We start from the raw sequence: 23,552 nt of genomic DNA, 5'->3' as shown, positions 1-23,552 counted from the left end.
ATTCAGTCTTCTGACATCCTCAAGGCAATACTGGCTGTTCTCTAATCACCATTCTGTCTAAGGAGCTGGTCTCTGACGTGGTCTATGTGGACCCAAGCATAGTCTGTGGGAGATGTGAATGCAACCATGCTGGACAGCTGGGCACTTGCCAAGGGGCAGAGCTGTAAAGTCTAAGTTCTAAACATCTCCAGTCCCTTAATTCTGCATGGCACGGACCGTTTCATCCACTGAGCTGTGCGGTAGATGAGAATGGGGGGAGGATGAAAATAAAACAAACATCCATGGTCACCTGTAGAATGGTCGGCATGAGCATAAATATCATCTCCAGTGGTTGCCATGGCTGTCTCTTCTTCTTTCTTTGTTTCAGTGAATTTGATCAACGATGCACATAGCGCCACCTACTGTTTCAGGCTAAATAGTGATGTTACAAATGTGAAAGCCAGCCAGCTGGGCAAAGGGGAGGAGGAGCAATCATGCCCTGGCACGGTACAAAGCAACCAGGCCAAATGTGAGCAGGATGGAATCATGATTCTGGTTCTGTTTGGTGTCTTCCCCCATCTTTCCTGTCAAATGTCCTCTTAATTCAGCTTTCCTATCTAAGGGAATAAAAAGCCCAGAGCATAATCTCAAAACGTACAATTAATCAATCAATTATGACAAATAAATGCATGAATAATTCAGAAAACATGCAGGGATTCCTAAAGAAATATCAGTAATGCACATGCATTCATACTTTGATTTATGGGTTTTAAATCTTCAAATTTAAATCGCTCTTAAAGGGACAGGACTAACAGCTGACCAGTCTGATGCCTTTGAGAATCCAGCAGCTTCTGATGTTGTAACTAGATCAAATTTGCAATTTCAGCTGAAATTGCATGGGAATTCTGAGAGCTAAATTGTGGAAGAACTGCTGAAAGTAGCCAAAAGCACATAAATAGCTGGAAATAGCCTAAAAATAGCATAAAATGACATAAAAGTAGCTGAAAACGGCATTCAATAGCTGAAAAAGGATAAAAAAAATAGCTGGAAAAAAGCTGAAAATAGCCTAAAAATAGCTGAAAGTAGCCATAAAATAGCTGATAATAGCATAAAAATAGCTGAAAAAAGTAAAAAGTAGCTGAAATGGCATTCACTGGCTGAAAAAGCATAGAAAAAGCTGAAAATAGCATGAAAATAGACGTATTTTAAAAATGATAAAAGTTAGAAATGAGAAAAGTCATAGCAGTCGAATGACAAAATAAAGAAATGAGGAGAGGGGCCAGATACTGTTCCACAGCGCTATATTCAACAGCTTTTGCTTCTTTGCAGACCAACAGTCCACGTGGAGAGAAAATGGGGTTGATAATGAAACAACCATGAATCTCATCCACTGTTTTTGGACAACAATCTATGTGCTTGAAAATGATATTATCCAAACCTAGTCTCTGTCTCTGAGCTTCATTTGGAGTCTTCTCATCAGATGGTAAACAATGACCAACAGACAATGGAAGGAAGTCCTGGACCAGTTATTTGATCCCACTGAGTGGATATAGTCTGGCTGCTCCTCTTTAGAAGACTGCAGACCTCCTGTTCAGGAGAGAGCCTGTTGTGTAGATGACTTTCAATGACTTAGATATCCTGATGTGATCCGCTGTTAAATCAGACTTTGTTGAATGAATGGACGATGGAGACGATGGTCTGACAGAGTCCCTCCATCAGCCGGAGATATGATCTGCTCTGTGGTTCAATTCCTGATAACTGAAGTCATTTCTTTGCTCTCAGAGAGGGGAAATGTGGTCAAAATAAAATGTTCATTCCTTTTTTAAGACTTAGAGGATAAGCTTCTTTTGTTTTATAGTTTACACAGAGTTTAGACGTCTCCAAACAGCTTAGAAACAGCGGAGATGACTGTAAGTTTAGCTGCTGTTTTCTTTGTTTAGGCCACAGTAAGATTTAAGTAAAGCTTTGGTTTCTGACATTAAATTTAATAGATTTTATCCACCAGTTTTCTGAGACGTCAGTAATAATTATGTCTGAATTATAAAACAGTCCTCTTCTCTTCTAGGAATGAACTATCGACACATGACATCAGTTACCAGCTGGATATTTACATCCTAACACTCTGCCTGCCACGTTTAATGGTGGTTCCACTGAATCAGCGCCTTTATGGCAGCTGTTGGACATCCCAAACCCTCCACACTGCTCCTAAAACTATCAAAGCATCACTACTGAAACTACTAAAATAATAGGACAGGACTTGGTCTAGTTTTAACACTGATCCAGCAGCTTCTGTGGATCCAGCAGCTTCTGAGGATCCAGCGGCTGTAAATGTTCCTCAGAGTCAGACAGTCCTCCATCTGTAGGTAGGTCTGTCACATATCTAAAGTACTTTAAATGAACCCACACCCGTGCCACCCTGGCAGGTGTGTATCAGAGCGCTCTCACCTGTGTGTGGGGGGTGTCTCTCAGGCAGGATGAGGTTCTGGAAGTTAATGATGCAGACGGCCTCGGCCCCCAGCCAGCGGTCGGACACTGCCTTGATGTAGTACTGAGACGGCAGCGGCTCAAAAATGGGGATGGTGAAGACCACGTTCTGAGGCTCTCCTGTGACCACCTGGAGGACACAGTCATGAAGATACAGGTAAAGAACACGGAAACCTTCATGGTGTCAGAGGAGGTCTGACATCAGCACCCACCTGTTTCTTCTGCAGGAGGAAGTACTCAGAGTGATAGATGTGATCATTGACGGGATCCTCCACCCACAACCACCACGGCTCACCCACCGACCCGTGGACCTGGACCAGAAACAGAGACCAGACTTTCTTTAACAGATAGCTCTCATTGTCTAGGGAGAACAAGAAGAAGTCAACATAGATTCCTGTTAGACCTGGGCCAAGTCCACATGAAGGCAGGTATTCTTCTCCACACACTGTTTTTTAAAATACCTGCGTCCACATGAAACACTGTCCCTGTCTAAATATGTCTTCAGAAGAGAAGCCAACAGATCAGAAGATAAGAGGCCAGAGGATCAGAGATGGGAGCAGCGTCTGCAGGTACATAGCTCAGAAGCTTTTATCAAAAACTGCATTTTACAGTGCTGTGAAAAAGTATTTGCCCCCGTCTGATTCCAGATTTCTTTGCATATTTATCACATTTAAATGTTTTGGATCATCAAACCAATTTTAATATCTCACAAAGACAACCCAAGTTAATATAAAATGCAGTTTCTAAATGATGACTTTATTTTGGGGGGGGGGGTCCAAACCTATCTGGCCCTGTGTGAAAAAGTAATTCCCCCCTGAACTAATAACTGGTTGTTCTATCCTTGGCAACAATAACTGAAATCAAGCGTTTGTGATAACTGGTGATGAGTCTTTCTCATTGCTGTGGAGGAATGTTGTCCCACTCTTCTTCACAGAATTGTTTCAACTCAACCATACTGGAGGGTTTTCCAGCATGAACTGCTCATTTAAGGTCACACCACAGCATCTCAGTTGGATTTAAGTCCAGACTTTGACTTGGCCACTCCAAAACCTTAATTTTGTTTATTCTGAGCCATTCAGAGGTGGACTTGCTGGTTTGTTTCGGGTCGCTGTCCTGCTGCATAACCCAAGAGTGCTTGATCTTGAGGTCATGAACTGATGGTCAGACATTGGCCCTCAGGATTTTCTGGTAGACAGCAGAATTCATGTTTCCATCAGCTACAGCAAATGGTCCAGCTCCTGAAGCAGCAAAGCAGCCCCAGACCATCACACTGCCACCACCATGTTTAATTGTTGGCATGATGTTCTTTTTATCAAATGCTGTGTTATTTTTACTGCAGATGTAATGGGACACACACCTTCCAGAAAGTTCTACTGTTGTCTGCTCAGTCCACAGAATATTTCTCCTAAATCTTGGGGATCATCAGGATGTTTCTTGGCAAATGTGAGATGAGCATTTCTGTTCTTTTTTGTCAGCAGTGGTTTTGGCCTTGGAACTCTCCCATGATGCCATTGTTGCCCAGTGTCTTTCTGATGGTTGAGTCATGAACTCTGACCTTAACTGAGGCCAGTGAGGCCTGCAGGTCTTTGGATGTGGTTCTGGGTTCTTTTCTTGGAGTCATTTTGGTTGGCCGACCACTCCTGGGAAGGTTCACCACTGTTCCCAGTTTTCTCCATTTGTGGATAATGGCTCTGACCGTGGTTCTCTGGAGTCCCAAACCCTGGGAAATGTCTTTGTAACCTTTTTCAGACTGATGGATTTCAATCACTTTGTTTCTCATGTGTTCTTGAATTTCTCTGGATGGTGACATGATGTGTTTCTTTCTGAGATCTTGTAGCCTACTTCACTTTGTCTGACAGCTTCTATTTAAGCGAATTTTCATTCAACTAATCTGAAGGTAATTAGGCCTGGGCGTGGCCAGTGAAACTGAACTCAACTTTCAAAGAACTGTGATTAACTCATGATTTAACAAGGGGGGCAATTACTTTTTCACACAGGGCCAAATAGGTTTGTTTTTTACCCCCCACTTAAAAACTTAATCATTCAGAAACTGCATTTTCTATTTACTTGGGTTGTCTTTGTGAGATATCAAAATTGGTTTGATATTCCAAAACATTTAAGTGTGATTTTTGTATGAAATTTTGCACAAAAACCTTTGGGAGTTAACGTATGCCTAATTAAAAAAAAAAAAAAAATGTATTCCCACAATGAATATCGATCCACCTTTAGAACATCAAAATATCTGCTAAAATAGAGCAATTTCTTAGAAAACCTGGGGGGAGTATTTGAAGAGCTCACACTCTCCAGCCAGTTTGTAAAATGGTTCAGTCAGTGAGCTTTTACATCTGATTGGCTCAGACATCAAACGCATATCAACAGGTGCAAGCTGATTGGCTCTGAGTCAAATTTTACATCAGAAAAATACTGAGGTTAAAACAATCAAGTATGGAGCTGAAGCTCATGTTCATATTAAGGTTGGTTTAGACTCCAGGAGGGTGCAGGAACGGCACGGCCTCTGATTGGGTTATCTATCCTGCAGATATTAGCCATTGTCTCTTTCTCTTTGAACGATCAATGAATGGTCGCTGTGTGGGTGTAACGTCAACTGACCAAGAGTTCTTTTGGATGACTACAGCCTGAAAGCACCACAGCTTTCTCCCATCTCTGCATGGCTGGATATAATCTGACATTCCAGTGGGGTATAGGTGTTAATTTTTCCTCCCCAGAATTCCCCTAAAACCAGTTACCAGTTACTGATGCTACAGTTAGATTTATAAAGATTAATCTCACCATTAAATAATCTCCTTTGTTTGGACAAAAGGCTCCCTGTAAATTTAATACTCAATATCAACCATAAAAGTCAGTGCCAATGTTGGAGCAAACAATCCTCCCAGTGTTAGAACAGCATACAGATCAGACCGCATGAGTGTGGTCCGTTTCCTGGGTGTCGTCAGTGAGTCGGCTCATGTGTCGCTACATGTGTCCCAGCTCTGCGACCGGATCAGAGCTAAGCCACGCAGTCTTCCGTTACCGCTCTCCCATGATTGGAGCATGCATCTCTAATCGGACATAAACATTCATCTTAATATTCAGCCCAGCAACAGTCAGCTTCCTGTTCCTCTCAGATTCCTTTACAAACTTTGGACTAAGCTTTCCCATGATCCCCTCTGCTGGGAGGCGGGACATGCTGGCGAGGTCTGGAGGAGATCTGGATCCTCGGGACAGATGGAGTCTCCATGGCTGTGAGGAGCAGGAGGAGCTGATCCTCTTTATACTCGGGGAAAGCGTGACTGCAGTGTTTGTGTGGGGAGGAAGTTGTGATGGGTTTGTGGGGGTCTCTGTGTGGTCGGCACGGGAGGAATTCAGGAAATCATGACCATAAATCTCTGATAAATTAGAAGTGACAGTTGAATTTTTTTCACTGGTATGTGCTCCTCTATTAAAGTACAACATTATCACACATCAGTGTTTTGCCTTTGAATGAACAATATTACTGTGGCGGGAACTAAAGAACTAAAGCTGTTGGAGACCAGAGTATCACACTGCATTGCAGTCACTTAAAACCATTTTTGGAAAACATTTAAAGCTTTTTCTGCATCAGATCAGCACACAAGCTTGATGCTACCATTAGATTTATAGATCATAAATGATTGTTCTCTGTGTTTTATTTGGGAAAATGCTCAACATGATACTGATCTGATGCTGAGTAACTTAGGCTTGCCAAATCAACTAAGTCCCGTCTCCTTCCCCTCCAGTGATCTGGTTTCAGACCTGACCAATCACTCCAGAGCTTTGAGGATGAATCTGCCTGATGACAGACATGCAGTCTGGCCAATCAATCATCTTTGCAGGGTTAAGTTTACCTGGTCGTTCCAGCGAAAGTCAGGCGTGATGATGAGGCGCACACGCAGCACGGTGCGTGTGATTGGCTGGATGCTGGCTTCCATGGTGACTGCAGGGATCTGGTGGACACACTGTTTGACCGATAAGCCAACGTTGACATGGTGGAGCATGTGACCTGAGAACAAAACATCTCTAATCAATACGAGTTTAATTCAACAGTTAAGCATCAGCCTGGCTGGCTTACTTTAACACAATGACCATCATAACAGCGCTTTTTATGTCAGTACAGAAACACAGTCTCTAGTGTCTTATTAACACATTCATCTTTACTAACATCTAATCTAGAAATAAAGAATAAAAACTACCACCTAAAACGAGTAGAAAAATATCTGCTTTAACTTTTTCAGATGGGATTAAGCTCAGTTTTGCTCTCAACCCAGATGATAAGCAGAACCAAAGCTGTTCAGCTCTGCTCACCTCCACTTCACTTCTTTTTAGCAGGACTCTGTGGAATAAAAAAACTCTCCAGACAGCCAAAGCAAACGATGTCTGATATCACTGATGAATTTCTTATAATGAGGGAAAAAAGCTGCAAACTCCGGTTCAGGTTCACCATCTACAGACGGCCTTTTTAAGAAGGTTCTTCCCTCATTAAGAGAAAATAAAGCGAAAACTACTGTTTAGTGAATTTAACCTTTATTTAGATAGGACAGCTGAAGAGAGACAGGAAATATGGGGAGAGAGAGGAGATAAATCCTACAACCAAGATGGACAGCCTCTGTATCTGGGTGCGTTCTTACGGAGCCCCAGACATGACATGGTCAAAAAAAAAAAAAAAAAAAAAAAAATTAATTGTGGCTACAATATAGCTGTAATGTGTGCACAAAATACTAATTTATGGCCACAAAATACCAATTTGTGGCCACAAAGTAGGTATTATGTGGGCATGAAACACTAATTAATAATATTAATATCATTCTGGACAGCTGGGTAAGCAAGTGCACCTTCTCTGAGGTCTAAGGTAGAGGCAGTAGAGGGGTTACATAATACACAGGGATAGTACGATTGAATTTTATTTTAGGCTGGGAATGAGCTACAAACACATTCTGAAAAGCCTGGCTTTGCAAGGAACCATTATTACCAAGAGGCATTTAAACAAATCATTGAGAGCCAGGTTGCTTTCCCAGCGGAGGTATGACTTGGATGCCGGGATAGCTGTCCAGGAATGATATCAATATTATATCAATATAATTAATTAGTATTTTGTGCTCACATTATACCTACTTCGTGGCCACAAATGAGTATTTTGTGTGCATGTTATAGCTATATCACAGCCATAATTAAAAATTTTTTTCACCATGTCATGTCTGGGGCTCCGTACGTTCTCTACCCACAGAGCTAACCTGGCACCCACAGAGGGATGTGTTAATGAACACAGCCCTCAGTTAAAACAGGAAGTAAGCTGCAGAGGTTGGCATGCTGAGCAGCAGGTTTCTACTGGATTCTACTCATCCTGGGCACGTTAGGGGCGGAGCCTAAGACAGTCTGCCTGCAGTTCATTTCTGACAGCCACTCTCACGACTGTTCACCTGAGACACCGGACATCTCAGAGCAGAACCTGACTCCAAATGTTTAATAAGGCCAAGTACACAGCCGGATACAGGAAAGAGCCTGTTCTGATGTCGCCAGCGTAGCTTACATCAGTGGTTCTCAACCTTTTCAGCCCATGACCCCCCCAAAAAAGGTGCCAGAAACCGGGGACCCCCACTGTACCTGTGTGGTTGAACACAGCCATGCACTATTTGGAAAAGTCATGTGCAGACAAGGCCGCTCATAAAGAAGGATAAATGGGAGAGGTTTCTGGCACCCAGCCAAACTAGGGAACCATGGAGATGCTCCACTGAAAAATGAAGATGTGATATCGATATTTCATATTTAACCTGAAAAAAAAACAATCTTTTTTTAATCATCTGTGTAGTAAATAGCCCTTTAAGAAATGTAAATCTCTTTTGTTAAAAAAATAATTAAAATGACTTAAAATTTGCTACAATGGGTTGATAATGGCAAAAAAATGGTGGAAAGGGTGGTGAAAAGGAGATAAAATGTGTATGAAACTGCTTTAAATTGGCAAACAAGGGTTAACTGAGAAAAAAAAATAGGCAGATACTGGCAGAAATTGGTTAAACTATCAAAAAAGGGCATATCCAATGATGAAATGGGGTTAAATGGGAACAGTTGGGTGTAAAAAGTGGTTATAAGTAGCAATAATGGGTCAACAGAGGCAACATTAAGCTTATGTTGCAAGAATTGGTTCAGAAGTGGCAAAAACAGGCAGAAAAGAGTGTTGGAAAGGGTTTAAAACTGACCAAAATAGGTGTTAAATGGCAAAAATGTGTTAAAATTGGTGGGAAAAATGATGAAAAGGGGTAAAAATTTAACAAAATTGGTGTTAAGTGGCAACAGTGTAATTAAAAAAGTATTCTTAGTTTTTTTAGGGCAACTGGAGACCCTCTCTCAGTATCTCGCGACCCCAATGTTGAAAACTACTGGCTTACATAACAATGCTAGCTGTGTAAGCTACGTAGATTAAGGAGCTACATAGATAACATAGAAACATAGTTAATGTAACTGATGTAGCTAAGCAAATGCAGCTAAAGCTAAGCACACAAAGCAGCTATGAATGCTACATAGCTATATTTTCATGTAGCTATGTTGGCAGTAGCTACATTTGTTTAAGCTCATGCTGCAAAAGCTAAAGCGAGCTAGCGTTCTTGCAACTACTCCTAAAATGGATCCATGCAGAATTTACTCCTGGACTCGACCGCTGATCTTTTCCTGTTTTATTTATGAAACGTGCCTTAGTCTGTAAAGTTTATGGTGTGGTCATTGCATGTTTGTTACTGCCAGACTTTGAATTTAAAACTGGAAATAAGTCGTACTGGCAAAATAACGGCATCTCCTTTCTGAGATGAACGGCGTTTCAGACTGAGAGTGGCGGTCAGAGAGGTACGAGCTGCTACCATAAAATCACACAACCATGTTTTACCGATCTCATCCTTCCTCATCTCCTTGAGTTTGTCCACGGTCAGCTTCTTCTCCTCCAGACGGTTCAACACAATGTGGCTCAGACTGGGGAACTGGCGGAGAGGGTGGGAGAAGCCCCACAGCCGCTTGTCGATCACCTTACAGAGCGTGAGCAGGCGGTACGTCATGGTCGGCCATCGCTTCCTCAGAGCGATCTCAAACAGAGCCCTGACGATCCGAGCCGCGTTCTGTGGAAGTGAAAAGCACACGATTACTGCTGCGTCTTTAGACGGATTAATTTCTCTTTTTCCAGACTTTAGAGTGCGAATGAAACAAGTGCAGCATGTGCTGGAGCAGAGGCCTCCTGCAGCAGCTGGGCGGTTCATCACGCTGCGTGCTGGTGATTAATCATGTGTGATCAGGAGGAGGTCTACTCGGGTTCAGACGTCCAGGTTGGACACAGCTGTGCGCTGATGGATCGCCATGTTAGTTCTGGAGGAAAGGTCAGGTGGCCGTGTAGCTCGCTGATAGACTGCTCAAGTCTGGTCGGGCTGCGATTGATTTGGTCAGGTGTTAATGTGAGCTGAATGTCTGCTGAGGATGGGATCAGAGAAGTCTGCCTGCGCTGTGTTAGAACGCTGGCAGAGACCAAGAGGAGGGTCTGGATCCAGGAACAATGGCGTCTGAGGGAAATGCATTGATAAAAAAGGGATCCTCTTCTAAGGCATTCTTAAACAGACTCTTTTTTTAGAAGCTCAGTTTCAAAAAAGATGGGGCGCTATGTAAAATCTAAATAAAAACAGACAAGTCACACAGTTCACAATAGAACAGAAACAACTTTTCAGATGTTAAACTGGGACGTTTTACTTTTTTCAGGCAAAATAATTGCTTATTTTTAATTTGATGGCAGCAAAACGTCTCAAAAACATAAAGAAGGGGCAACACAAGGCTGGAAAAGTAAGTGGTACTTATGAAAATCAGCTGCATGCTGCATCAGCTCACTTCCCAGATGTTTACAGACTGTTGTTAAAAGGAGCGTAATTTAGTCGACTAAAACTATGACTAAAAATATTCGTCGACAGCTTTTTTTTCCATGACAAAAACTAGACTAAGACTAAAAAACTAGATCTGTGATGACAAAAACTAAGTTTAGTTTTCATCAAGATTACTAAAAATAGACTAAAATGTAATGTAGTTTTCGTCAGACATTCAGAATCTGTGATATTTCTCCGCTGTGGGTAAATCTATCAAAAAACAATGTGTCTGTATCTATTCTGCCTCTCAGCTGTAGAAAGCAGGGACCCCAGGTTTGGCAGGGTGCAGAGAGCACACTACCATGATCTGGTATCAGATTTAGGCAAGAAAATAAATGCTTGGACTAAAAGTAAAGACTAAAATGTGAGGACTTTTTATGGACTAAAGCTAGACTAAAACTAAAATCTATTTCATTTAAAGACTAAAACTAAGACTAAAATCAAAATAGCTGCCAAAAGTAACACTGGTTAAAAGAAGACAGAATGCTGCACAATAAACACGGCCCTGTCCTTACTTTTTTTGAGATATGTTGCTGTCATCAAATTCAAAATGAGCTAATATTTTTCATGAATGTAAAACATGTCTGATGTGTTGTTTGTGTTCTATTGTCAATCAAATATGGGTTTAACCCTTTAAAACCCACCATTATGAGAGTCCACCAGGACATAGTCTTACATTTTTACATACTGTAGTGCCATTTTGGGGAGTATTTTTGTTTGCTTAATATCAATATAACCCTTATATCCCAAGTTTTAATAATATGTATTGACTTATGTCTTAACTACTACAATAAATTGCTTAAAAGAGCAATAAACCTAAAAAAATGAAAATGGTTTTTGTTTTTTTCACATATATTTCAAAATACAGAAATTGCACAGCTGTATCCCTCAAATTTGTCAATGTAAAAAAGTTGCACAATATCCTTTGGAACCACAGGAAATTTATTGGGAGTCTGTACATAACTTGCTTTTTGAGATATAGTCAATTGTGTAACCTGTACAAAAACAATGGAGCCATATGAGTAGTTGGACTCTTCATCCAACCCTGTAATTAGTTCCAAAGCTTCGTGCCAGCTGTAAAACTGTTTGGCCCAACCAGGGTTTTGTGAATCCACACCTATATATATGTGGAAGTGTGTCAGAGGTGTGTGTGATGGATGTCTGTTGTGTGTGGGTTGTGTGTCTGAGTGTTTTTGTAAAAAAGTAGGGCTGAAATGAGAGTGAGGGCGAGTATGTGTGCAGACAAAGTTCTTCAGTGTATTCCATCACTGCTCTGAAACATGGTGAATGTGTGAAATGTTAGTGTAACTCCCCAGGTTTTACATGCAAAAAGAATGATCAATCTATCTTATCCAGTTTCAAATCTATCCACAATCAAAAATGGATATGCTTATCGTAGCGCCTGCGCTACGGTGGGTTCTACAGGGTTAAGAGATTTAACAATCATGGTCTTCTGTTTTTATTTTACACAGCGACCCAACTGTTTTGGAACTGGGGTCAAACTCCTGTTTATTAGTATGGCGCTCACCTGGGCCACGTAGGACAGGTCTGAGATGAGTGAGAAGTTGTCCACCTCCCCTCTGCTGATGTACGTCTGGAGTAAAATGTTGATCTTCCCGTAGCTGTTCTCCACGCCGCCTGCAGCTGGCAGCTCGCAGAAGTTAGAGAGCATCTGGTCCAGCTCCTCCAGCTCCTCCTCTCGAACCTGCACACAGACACTTGTACTGGAACATCTCACAGAGGCTAGGCCACATAAATATCAGTGTCCCTTTATGGCTGGCAGCAGACTTAAATAAATGTTAATGACTTTAAAGGCTGTGTTGGCCCCTCACCTTCAGCTGTTCGAACTCCTCGGCTTTGGACACGATGCTGAAGATGTCGGCTTCTGTTCTCTGAGAGTTGAAGTTCTCATTGAAAGTCTGTGCAGATACCAGAAAAAACAGAAATGCAGTTCTGATTTAGATATTTCACTTTTTCCAAAAACACAACAGGTTTAAAAAGAGCTATATAAAAATTCAAACCATATTAGAATATAATGGAAAAAGTTTAATTCACAAAGGTTTCCTGAGCCTTCATTCTTTCCCTCTGGTTCAGTTCACACACCACAATCATGAGGAAGACTGCTGACTGGACTGTTGTTTAGAAGACCATCTCTCAGAGGCTGTAGCAGAGCAGATTCAAGAACTTAGGGGAGCTTCACGAGGGCTGAACTGAGGCTGGAGTCAGTAGGTCAAGAACCACCACACAGCAGCGTCCAAGAAGTGGACTACAAGAGTCGTGTTCCTGGTGTGCAGCCAACCCGGGTCCACTCCTCAACAATGTTATAAGCTTCTCACCTGGCCTACATAAGAAGACAACCTGGACTGTCCTGTTTTCAGTGAAACTGCATTTAGCATTTAATTTTTAAATCCAGGTCCCAGAGTCTGGAGGAGGATCAGGGAGATCCTAACCTGATACGCCAGATGGATTTGTTTCACACATCCATCTGGGAAAGCTTCAATAGAAAACGTTTGAAAAAAGGCAGAGGATTTGAAAAAAACTCAGAGTGTGATTGGATGAATGTTCTGTCTGTCACATCTCCACGGGCCAAACAAAGCAACAAAACACGTGACGTAGCAGCTTTCGAGCAGCGCTTGCGCTGCTTCCAAGGATTAACGTGAAACATGGCGACTATAGACATGTTAGTACTCAACTTTTGTCGTTTTTGAAAAGAAAACAACTCATTGCTGATCTTTGTTCTTCTTTTCATGAAGACATGTCATCAAGTTCTGATAAAACTGGTGCTTTAGCAGCATCCACGTTAATCTCTTCCTCCATAACTGCACCAGCTCTTGCTGCTGCTTGTTTACGTCACGACATTGCCGTGCCTGAAAGTACTGCCCCTCGTCACTGATTGGTCCGGTCACTGGCTAACCGGGCCCAAACGGTTCAGACGGGAGTTTAACAAGATTAATTCGTCAGTGAAAAACAAGGAAACAGGCATATCCATCTGCTTTGCAAGGTTAGGGAAATCCAGAATGCTTCAGGTCTTGAAGTCCAGTGTCCAGTGTCCACAGCCAGTGATAATTTGGGGTCCATGTCATCTGCTGTTGGTCCACTGGTCTTTATCAAGTCCAGAGTCCACACTGTCATCTACCAGATTTTAGAGCCCTTCATGCTTCCATCTGCTGAGAAGCTTTATGGACATCCTGATTTCCTTTCCCCCTGCCCACAGTGAAACCAGAACTACCACACACTGGTTTACTGACCATGGTGCTACTGTGTCTGATTGGCCAGCCAGCTGGTCTGATCTGAACCCCATAGAGGATCTGAGGAAGAAGAGACACCAGACCCAATAATCCAGACCAGCTGAAGGCTGCTATCAGAGTCCTGGGCTTCATAACCCCCCAGCAGGACCACAGACTGATCGGCTCCAGAGATGCAGGAATTCATGAAAAACGAGCTCAGACCAAGAGTACCAAACGCATTCAAAATGTTTTTTATTTTTTATTTTTTTTTTTGTTTTGTTTTTCTTTTCATGAGATAATCTTGTTTTAGATGCACCTGTAAACTTAGCAAGTAAAAAGTAAGGAAATTTGTGTTTGGTAGATTATTTCTTTCTTGTAACAATGCTTCTTGGCAATAAATCTTATACCGTTGGAAAGCCTGTTTATTACCCTTTTAAATGATGCCACATTTAAAAGGAGCATGCATTTGTGGGATGAGCAGCAGAGCTGAGAATGTGGGTTGCAACCATGAAAAGTTTGCCAAATCTTCTCTGCCAATAGTGAGGGAACCTCGATGGTTTTATAACTAAAGCAGAATTGAGGGAACCTTGAGGGTGTTATAACTAAAGCAGAATTGAGGGAACCTCGATGGTGTCATATCTAAAACAAAGGTGAGGGAACCTCGATTGTGTTATAACTAAAGCAGAATTGAGGGAACTTTGATGTTGTTATAACTAAAGCAGAATTGAGGGAACCTTGATGGTGTTATAACTAAAACAGAATTGAGGGAACCTTGATAGTGTGATAACTAAAGCAGAATTGAGGGAACCTTGATGGTGTTATAACTAAAGCAGAATTGAGGGAACCTTGATGGTGTTATAACTAAAGCAGAATTGAGGGAACCTTGATGGTGTTATAACTAAAGCAGAATTGAGGGAACGTTGATGGTGTTATAACTAAAGCAGAATTATAACTAAAGCAGAATTGAGGGAACGTTGATGGTGTTATAACTAAAGCAGAGGTGAGGGAACCTCGATGGTGTTATAACTAAAGTAGAATTGAGGGAACCTCGATGGTTTTATAACTAAAGTAGAATTGAGGGAACCTCGATGGTGTTATAACTAAAGCAGAATTGAGGGAACCTCGATGGTGTTATAACTAAAGTAGAATTGAGGGAACCTCGATGGTGTTATAACTAAAGCAGAATTGAGGGAACCTCGATGGTTTTATAACTAAAGTAGAATTGAGGGAACCTCGATGGTGTTATAACTAAAGTAGAATTGAGGGAACCTCGATGGTGTTATAACTAAAGCAGAATTGAGGGAACGTTGATGGTGTTATAAATAAAGCAGAATTGAGGGAACTTTGATGGTGTTATAACTAAAGCAAAATTGAGGGAACCTTGATGGTGTGATAACTAAAGCAGAATTGAGGGAACCTTGATGGTGTTATAACTAAAGCAGAATTGAGGGAACCTCGATGGTGTTATAACTAAAGCAGAGGTGAGGGAACCTCGATGGTGTTATATCTAAAAAAAAGGTGAGGGAACCTTGATGGTGTTATAACTAAAACAGAATTGAGGTAATCTTGATGGTGTTATAACTAAAGCAGAATTGAGGGAACCTCGATGGTGTTATAACTAAAGCAGAACTGAGGGAACCTCGATGGTGTTATAACTAAAGTAGAATTGAGGGAACCTCGATGGTGTTATATCTAAAAAAAAGGTGAGGGAACCTCGATGGTGTTATAACTAAAGCAGAATTGAGGGAAATTCGATGGTGTTATAACTAAAGCAGAGGTGAGGGAACCTTGATAGTGTGATAACTAAAACAGAATTGAGGGAACCTTGATGGTGTTATAACTAAAGCAGAATTGAGGTAATCTTGATGGTGTTATAACTAAAGCAGAGGTGAGGGAACCTCGATGGTGTTATAACTAAAGTAGAATTGAGGGAACCTCGATGGTTTTATAACTAAAGTAGAATTGAGGGAACCTCGATGGTGTTATAACTAAAGCAGAATTGAGGGAACCTCGATGGTGTTATAACTAAAGTAGAATTGAGGGAACCTCGATGGTTTTATAACTAAAGTAGAATTGAGGGAACCTCGATGGTGTTATAACTAAAGCAGAATTGAGGGAACCTCGATGGTGTTATAACTAAAGTAGAATTGAGGGAACCTCGATGGTGTTATAACTAAAGCAGAATTGAGGGAACCTCGATGGTTTTATAACTAAAGCAGAATTGAGGGAACCTCGATGGTGTTATAACTAAAGCAGAATTGAGGGAACCTCGATGGTGTTATAACTAAAGCAGAATTGAGGGAACCTCGATGGTTTTATAACTAAAGTAGAATTGAGGGAACCTCGATGGCGTTATAACTTAAGCAGAGGTGAGGGAACCTCGATGGTGTTATAACTAAAGCAGAATTGAGGGAACGTTGATGGTGTTATAACTAAAGCAGAATTGAGGGAACCTCGATGGTGTCATATCTAAAACAAAGGTGAGGGAACCTCGATTGTGTTATAACTAAAGCAGAATTGAGGGAACTTTGATGGTGTTATAACTAAAGCAGAATTGAGGGAACCTTGATGGTGTGATAACTAAAGCAGAATTGAGGGAACCTTGATGGTGTGATAACTAAAGCAGAATTGAGGGAACCTTGATGGTGTTATAACTAAAGCAGAATTGAGGGAACCTTGATGGTGTTATAACTAAAGCAGAATTGAGGGAACCTTGATGGTGTTATAACTAAAGCAGAATTGAGGTAATCTTGATGGTGTTATAACTAAAGCAGAATTGAGGGAACCTCGATGGTGTTATAACTAAAGCAGAGGTGAGGGAACCTTGATAGTGTGATAACTAAAACAGAATTGAGGGAACCTTGATGGTGTTATAACTAAAGCAGAATTGAGGGAACCTTGATGGTGTTATAACTAAAGCAGAATTGAGGTAATCTTGATGGTGTTATAACTAAAGCAGAGGTGAGGGAACCTTGATAGTGTGATAACTAAAACAGAATTGAGGGAACCTTGATGGTGTTATAACTAAAGCAGAATTGAGGGAACGTTGATGGTGTTATAACTAAAGCAGAGGTGAGGGAACCTCGATGGTGTTATAACTAAAGTAGAATTGAGGGAACCTCGATGGTGTTATAACTAAAGCAGAATTGAGGGAACCTCGATGGTGTTATAACTAAAGCAGAATTGAGGGAACCTTGATGGTGTTATAACTAAAGTAGAATTGAGGGAACCTCGATGGTGTTATAACTAAAGCAGAATTGAGGGAACCTCGATGGTTTTATAACTAAAGTAGAATTGAGGGAACCTCGATGGTGTTATAACTAAAGCAGAATTGAGGGAACCTCGATGGTGTTATAACTAAAGCAGAATTGAGGGAACGTTGATGGTGTTATAACTAAAGCAGAATTGAGGGAACCTCAAGGTGTCATATCTAAAACAAAGGTGAGGGAACCTCGATTGTGTTATAACTAAAGCAGAATTGAGGGAACTTTGATGGTGTTATAACTAAAGCAAAATTGAGGGAACCTTGATGGTGTGATAACTAAAGCAGAATTGAGGGAACCTTGATGGTGTTATAACTAAAGCAGAATTGAGGGAACCTTGATGGTGTGATAACTAAAGCAGAATTGAGGGAACCTTGATGGTGTTATAACTAAAGCAGAATTGAGGGAACCTTGATGGTGTTATAACTAAAACAGAATTGAGGTAATCTTGATGGTGTTATAACTAAAGCAGAATTGAGGGAACCTCGATGGTGTTATAACTAAAGCAGAGGTGAGGGAACCTCGATGGTGTTATAACTAAAGCAGAGGTGAGGGAACCTTGATAGTGTGATAACTAAAACAGAATTGAGGGAACCTTGATGGTGTTATAACTAAAGCAGAATTGAGGTAATCTTGATGGTGTTATAACTAAAGCAGAGGTGAGGGAACCTCGATGGTGTTATAACTAAAGTAGAATTGAGGGAACCTCGATGGTTTTATAACTAAAGTAGAATTGAGGGAACCTCGATGGTGTTATAACTAAAGCAGAATTGAGGGAACCTCGATGGTGTTATAACTAAAGCAGAATTGAGGGAACCTCGATGGTTTTATAACTAAAGTAGAATTGAGGGAACCTCGATGGTGTTATAACTAAAGCAGAATTGAGGGAACCTCGATGGTGTTATAACTAAAGTAGAATTGAGGGAACCTCGATGGTGTTATAACTAAAGCAGAATTGAGGGAACCTCGATGGTGTTATATAACTAAAGTAGAATTGAGGAACCTCGATGGTGTTATAACTAAAGCAGAATTGAGGAACCTCGATGGTGTTATAACTAAAGCAGAATTGAGGAACCTCGATGGTTGTTATAACTAAAGCAGAATTGAGGGAACCTTGATGGTGTTATAACTAAAGCAGAATTGAGGGAACGTTGATGGTGTTATAACTAAAGCAGAATTGAGGGAACGTTGATGGTGTTATAACTAAAGCAGAATTGAGGGAACCTCGATGGTGTCATATCTAAAACAGAATTGAGGGAACGTTGATGGTGTTATAACTAAAGCAGAATTGAGGGAACGTTGATGGTGTTATAACTAAAGCAGAATTGAGGGAACCTTGATGGTGTTATAACTAAAGCAGAATTGAGGGAACCTTGATGGTGTTATAACTAAAGCAGAATTGAGGGAACCTTGATGGTGTTATAACTAAAGCAGAATTGAGGGAACCTTGATGGTGTTATAACTAAAGCAGAATTGAGGGAACCTTGATGGTGTTATAACTAAAGCAGAATTGAGGGAACCTCGATGGTGTTATAACTAAAGTAGAATTGAGGGAACCTCGATGGTTTTATAACTAAAGTAGAATTGAGGGAACCTCGATGGTTTTATAACTAAAGTAGAATTTAGGAACCTAGATGGTTTTATAACTAAAGTAGAATTGAGGGAACCTCGATGGTGTTATAACTAAAGTAGAATTGAGGGAACCTCGATGGTGTTATAACTAAAGTAGAATTGAGGGAACCTCGATGGTTTTATAACTAAAGTAGAATTGAGGGAACCTCGATGGTGTTATAACTAAAGCAGAATTGAGGTAATCTTGATGGTGTTATAACTAAAGCAGAGGTGAGGGAACTTCGATGGTGTTATAACTAAAGCAGAATTGAGGGAACCTCGATGGTGTTATAACTAAAGTAGAATTGAGGGAACCTCGATGGTTTTATAACTAAAGTAGAATTGAGGGAACCTCGATGGTGTTATAACTAAAGTAGAATTGAGGGAACCTCGATGGTGTTATAACTAAAGTAGAATTGAGGGAACCTCGATGGTGTTATAACTAAAGTAGAATTGAGGGAACCTCGATGGTGTTATAACTAAAGTAGAATTGAGGGAACCTCGATGGTGTTATAACTAAAGCAGAATTGAGGGAACCTCGATGGTGTTATAACTAAAGCAGAATTGAGGGAACCTCGATGGTGTTATAACTAAAGTAGAATTGAGGGAACCTCGATGGTGTTATAACTAAAGCAGAATTGAGGGAACCTCGATGGTGTTATAACTAAAGCAGAATTGAGGGAACCTCGATGGTGTTATAACTAAAGCAGAATTGAGGGAACCTCGATGGTGTTATAACTAAAGCAGAATTGAGGGAACCTCGATGGTTTTATAACTAAAGTAGAATTGAGGGAACCTCGATGGCGTTATAACTTAAGCAGAGGTGAGGGAACCTCGATGGTGTTATAACTAAAGTAGAATTGAGGGAACCTCGATGGTGTTATAACTAAAGCAGAACTGAGGGAACCTCGATGGTGTTATAATTAAAGCAGAATTGAGGGAATCTTGATGGTTTTATAACTAAAGCAGAATTGAGGGAACCTCGATGGTTTTATAACTAAAGTAGAATTGAGGGAACCTCGATGGTTTTATAACTAAAGCAGAATTGAGGGAACCTCGATGATTTTATAACTAAAGTAGAATTGAGGGAACCTCGATGGCGTTATAACTTAAGCAGAGGTGAGGGAACCTCGATGGTGTTATAACTAAAGCAGAATTGAGGGAACCTCGATGGTGTTATAACTAAAGCAGAATTGAGGGAACCTTGATGGTGTTATAACTAAAGCAGAATTGAGGTAATCTTGATGGTGTTATAACTAAAGCAGAGGTGAGGGAACCTCGATGGTGTTATAACTAAAGCAGAATTGAGGGAACCTTGATGGTGTTATAACTAAAGCAGAATTGAGGTAATCTTGATGGTGTTATAACTAAAGTAGAATTGAGGGAACCTCGATGGTTTTATAACTAAAGTAGAATTGAGGGAACCTCGATGGTGTTATAACTAAAGCAGAATTGAGGGAACCTCGATGGTTTTATAACTAAAGCAGAATTGAGGGAACCTCGATGGTGTTATAACTAAAGCAGAATTGAGGGAACCTCGATGGTTTTATAACTAAAGTAGAATTGAGGGAACCTCGATGGCGTTATAACTTAAGCAGAGGTGAGGGAACCTCGATGGTGTTATAACTAAAGTAGAATTGAGGGAACCTCGATGGTTTTATAACTAAAGTAGAATTGAGGGAACCTCGATGGTGTTATAACTAAAGCAGAATTGAGGGAACCTCGATGGTGTTATAACTAAAGTAGAATTGAGGGAACCTCGATGGTGTTATAACTAAAGCAGAACTGAGGGAACCTCGATGGTGTTATAATTAAAGCAGAATTGAGGGAATCTTGATGGTTTTATAACTAAAGCAGAATTGAGGGAACCTCGGTGGTTTTATAACTAAAGCAGAATTGAGGGAACCTCGATGGTTTTATAACTAAAGTAGAATTGAGGGAACCTCGATGGTTTTATAACTAAAGCAGAATTGAGGGAACCTCGATGATTTTATAACTAAAGTAGAATTGAGGGAACCTCGATGGCGTTATAACTTAAGCAGAGGTGAGGGAACCTCGATGGTGTTATAACTAAAAGTAGAATTGAGGGAACCTCGATGGTGTTATAACTAAAGCAGAACTGAGGGAACCTCGATGGTGTTATAACTAAAGTAGAATTGAGGGAACCTCGATGGTGTTATATCTAAAAAAAAGGTGAGGGAACCTCGATGGTGTTATATCTAAAAAAAAGGTGAGGGAACCTCGATGGTGTTATAACTAAAGCAGAATTGAGGGAAATTCGATGGAGTTATAACTAAAGCAGAATTGAGGGAACCTTGATGGTGTTATAACTAAAGCAGAATTGAGGGAACGTTGATGGTGTTATAACTAAAGTAGAATAGAGGGAACCTTGATGGTGTTATAACTAAAGTATAATTGAGGGAACCTCGATGGTGTTATAACTAAAGCAGAATTGAGGGAAATTCGATGGAGTTATAACTAAAGTAGAATTGAGGGAACCTCAATGGTGTTGTATCTAATATAAAAGTGAGGGAACCTAGATGGTGTTATAACTAAAACAGAGGTGATGCAACCTCGATGATCTTGTATTTAAAACAGAGGTGAGGGAACCTCGATGGTGTTACAACTAAAGTAGAATTGAGGGTACCTTGATGGTGTTGTATCTAAAACAGAGGTGAGGGAACCTCAATGGTGTTGTATCTAATATAAAAGTGAGGGAACCTAGATGGTGTTATTTCTCAAACAGAGGTGATGTAACCTGGATGATGTTGTATCTAAAACAGAGGTGAGGGAACCTCGATGGTGTTACAACTAAAGTAGAATTGAGGGTACCTCGATGGTGTTGTATCTGATGTAGAAGTGGCTGGCGGTTCTTCCGAGGTCGGTGGAGGCGAAGTATCCAGTTCTTTCCTCAAAGCGGATCATTCGAGCCTTATCGAGCTTCCGGCCGGCCTCAACCACCAGCTCCTTCCTGTACAGCTCCAAGGATGGATCCATCTGGAAAAAAAAAAAAAAAAAAAGGTATAAAGAAGATGTAAAGAAGTGTTCGTGTATTAATGGAGCCATATAAATGACTGTATAAATCTGACTGTATGTTTTCTCTTAAGAAAATAATTTACACCTCCATAATATGGAGGAAAGGCCTACCCGGGTTCTTAAACTCACTCCCTCTGTTACCAAGAGAAAATTAAGAGACTAACAATATTAGTGTACTTTTGATGTTAAAGGGGCTATTTTCCTGTAAATCAAACAGTACAGTACAATTCAATACTAATTAAATCCGGCAAAAGTAACATTTTTAATACATGAACTGAGTTTTTATGAAAGAGTATTCCACTTCAAATGCACCGTTTACTGGTGTTGTAGTGGTAAGTCCAGAAAATACCTGACAACAGATTTGTCAGGGTTTTATTGGCATTTATGATTGGCTGACGTATGAACTTGACTTGCAGGCCACACTGAGTGAGGAAGAGGCCTACAGCTGCCCAGCCCTATGTACCATGACTCAGCTTTTTAAAGTTTAATTTCATGAAGACTTCAGGTCTATTTAGCTGCTCATTGAACAATTCTGATCTAACAGAGTTATTTCAGAGTCTCCCTCTCAATAAGGAGGCGTCCACATCCTTTTACTCTGCAGTGATCTCAGTCAGACTAAGTCATCTTCAGGGTCACTGACCTGATAGGCTTTGTGGTTGATGCCGTATGCCAGCGGGTTTGCCCTCATACGGACGTAGAGGTACGTATAACTGAGCCACTTCACCGCCTCCTCCACGTTAGTCACCGTCCCCAGAGCCACCTGAACCAACACAGAGGAGAGAAACACAGTCAGATACAGCGCAGTTCTCTGACGCCATCTAGTGGACACCTAGGGGAAAGACAACATTTGTTATTAAGGCAAGCCATGTTTTAGACTGTGATGATATATCAAGATCTGCTCAACTCCAGCAGAGGTAAAACAAACACTAAAGACAGTCTGATGCAGGCTTAAGATAATGTGTTTCTGATGAATAACCATATGATCATTAATATCAAAATACAAAAGATGACTTGTATTTCACATAGACAACCTCAGTAAATACAAAATGCAGTTTCTGAAAGATTATTTAATGTTTGGGGGGGGGGGGGGGTCCAAACCTATCTGTCCCTGTGTGAAAAAGTAATTCCCCCCTGAACCTCATAACTGGTTGTTCCACCCTTGGCAGCAATAACTGAAATCAAGCGTTTGTGATAATTAGTGATGAGTCTTTCTCATCGCTGTGAGGGAATGTTGTCCCATTCTTCTTCATAGAATTGTTTGAACTCAGCCATATTGGAGGGTCTTCCAGCATGAACTGCTCATTTAAGGTCACACCACAGCATCTCAGTCAGATTTAAGTCCAGACTTTGACTTGTCCACTCCAAAATCTTAATTTTGTTTATTTGAGCCATTCAGAGGTGGACTTGCTGGTATGGGTTGTTGTCCTGCTGCATAACCCAAGAGTGCTTGATCTTGAGGTCATGAACTGATGGTCGGACGTTGGCCCTCAGGATGATGTTTCCATCAGCTACAGCAAGTGGTCCAGGTCCTGAAGCAGCGAAGCAGCCCCAGACCATCACACTGCCACCACCATGTTTGACTGTTGGCATGATGTTCTTTTTATCAAATGCTGTGTTATTTTTACAGCAGATGTAACGGGACACACACCTTCCAGAAAGTTCTACTTCTGTCTGGTCAGTCCACAGAATATTTCTCCTAAAGTCTTGGGGATTATCAGGATGTTTTTAGTCAAATGATAGACGAGCATTTGTGTTCTTTTTAGTCAGCAGTGGTTTTGGCCTTGGAACTCTCCCATGATGCCATTGTTGCCCAGTGTCTTTCTGATGGTTGAGTCATGAACTCTGACCTTAACTGAGGCCAGTGAGGCCTGCAGGTCTTTGGATGTGGTTCTGGGTTCTCTTCTTGGAGTCATTTTGGTTGGCCGACCACTCCTGGGAAGGTTCACCACTGTTCCCAGTTTTCTCCATTTGTGGATAATGGCTCTGACAGTGGTTTTCTGGAGTCCCAAAGCCTTGGAAATGTCTTTGTAACCTTTTCCAGACTGATAGAT

General features: G+C 40.9%; 1 protein-coding gene across 3 annotated transcripts in view; it reads right to left on the bottom strand.

Moving 5' to 3' along the window:
* The window catches only part of ascc3 (activating signal cointegrator 1 complex subunit 3), a 251,624-nt gene that overhangs the window by 67,748 nt on the left and 160,324 nt on the right, over nt 1-23,552 (bottom strand). For all 3 annotated transcript variants that reach the window (XM_041793322.1, XM_041793323.1, XM_041793324.1), the window contains exons 17-24: nt 22,142-22,261; nt 21,298-21,462; nt 12,197-12,283; nt 11,893-12,069; nt 9,353-9,578; nt 6,327-6,481; nt 2,676-2,774; nt 2,425-2,593 (exon numbers count right to left, since the gene is read on the bottom strand). In XM_041793322.1, coding sequence (XP_041649256.1) covers nt 2,425-2,593; nt 2,676-2,774; nt 6,327-6,481; nt 9,353-9,578; nt 11,893-12,069; nt 12,197-12,283; nt 21,298-21,462; nt 22,142-22,261 — 1,198 coding nt within the window. The remainder of the gene's footprint in view (nt 1-2,424; nt 2,594-2,675; nt 2,775-6,326; nt 6,482-9,352; nt 9,579-11,892; nt 12,070-12,196; nt 12,284-21,297; nt 21,463-22,141; nt 22,262-23,552) is intronic.

Source organism: Cheilinus undulatus, linkage group 8, assembly GCF_018320785.1.
Source record: "Cheilinus undulatus linkage group 8, ASM1832078v1, whole genome shotgun sequence".
Lineage (NCBI taxonomy): Eukaryota > Metazoa > Chordata > Actinopteri > Labriformes > Labridae > Cheilinus > Cheilinus undulatus.
This window is presented reverse-complemented; position numbering and strand designations above follow the sequence as displayed.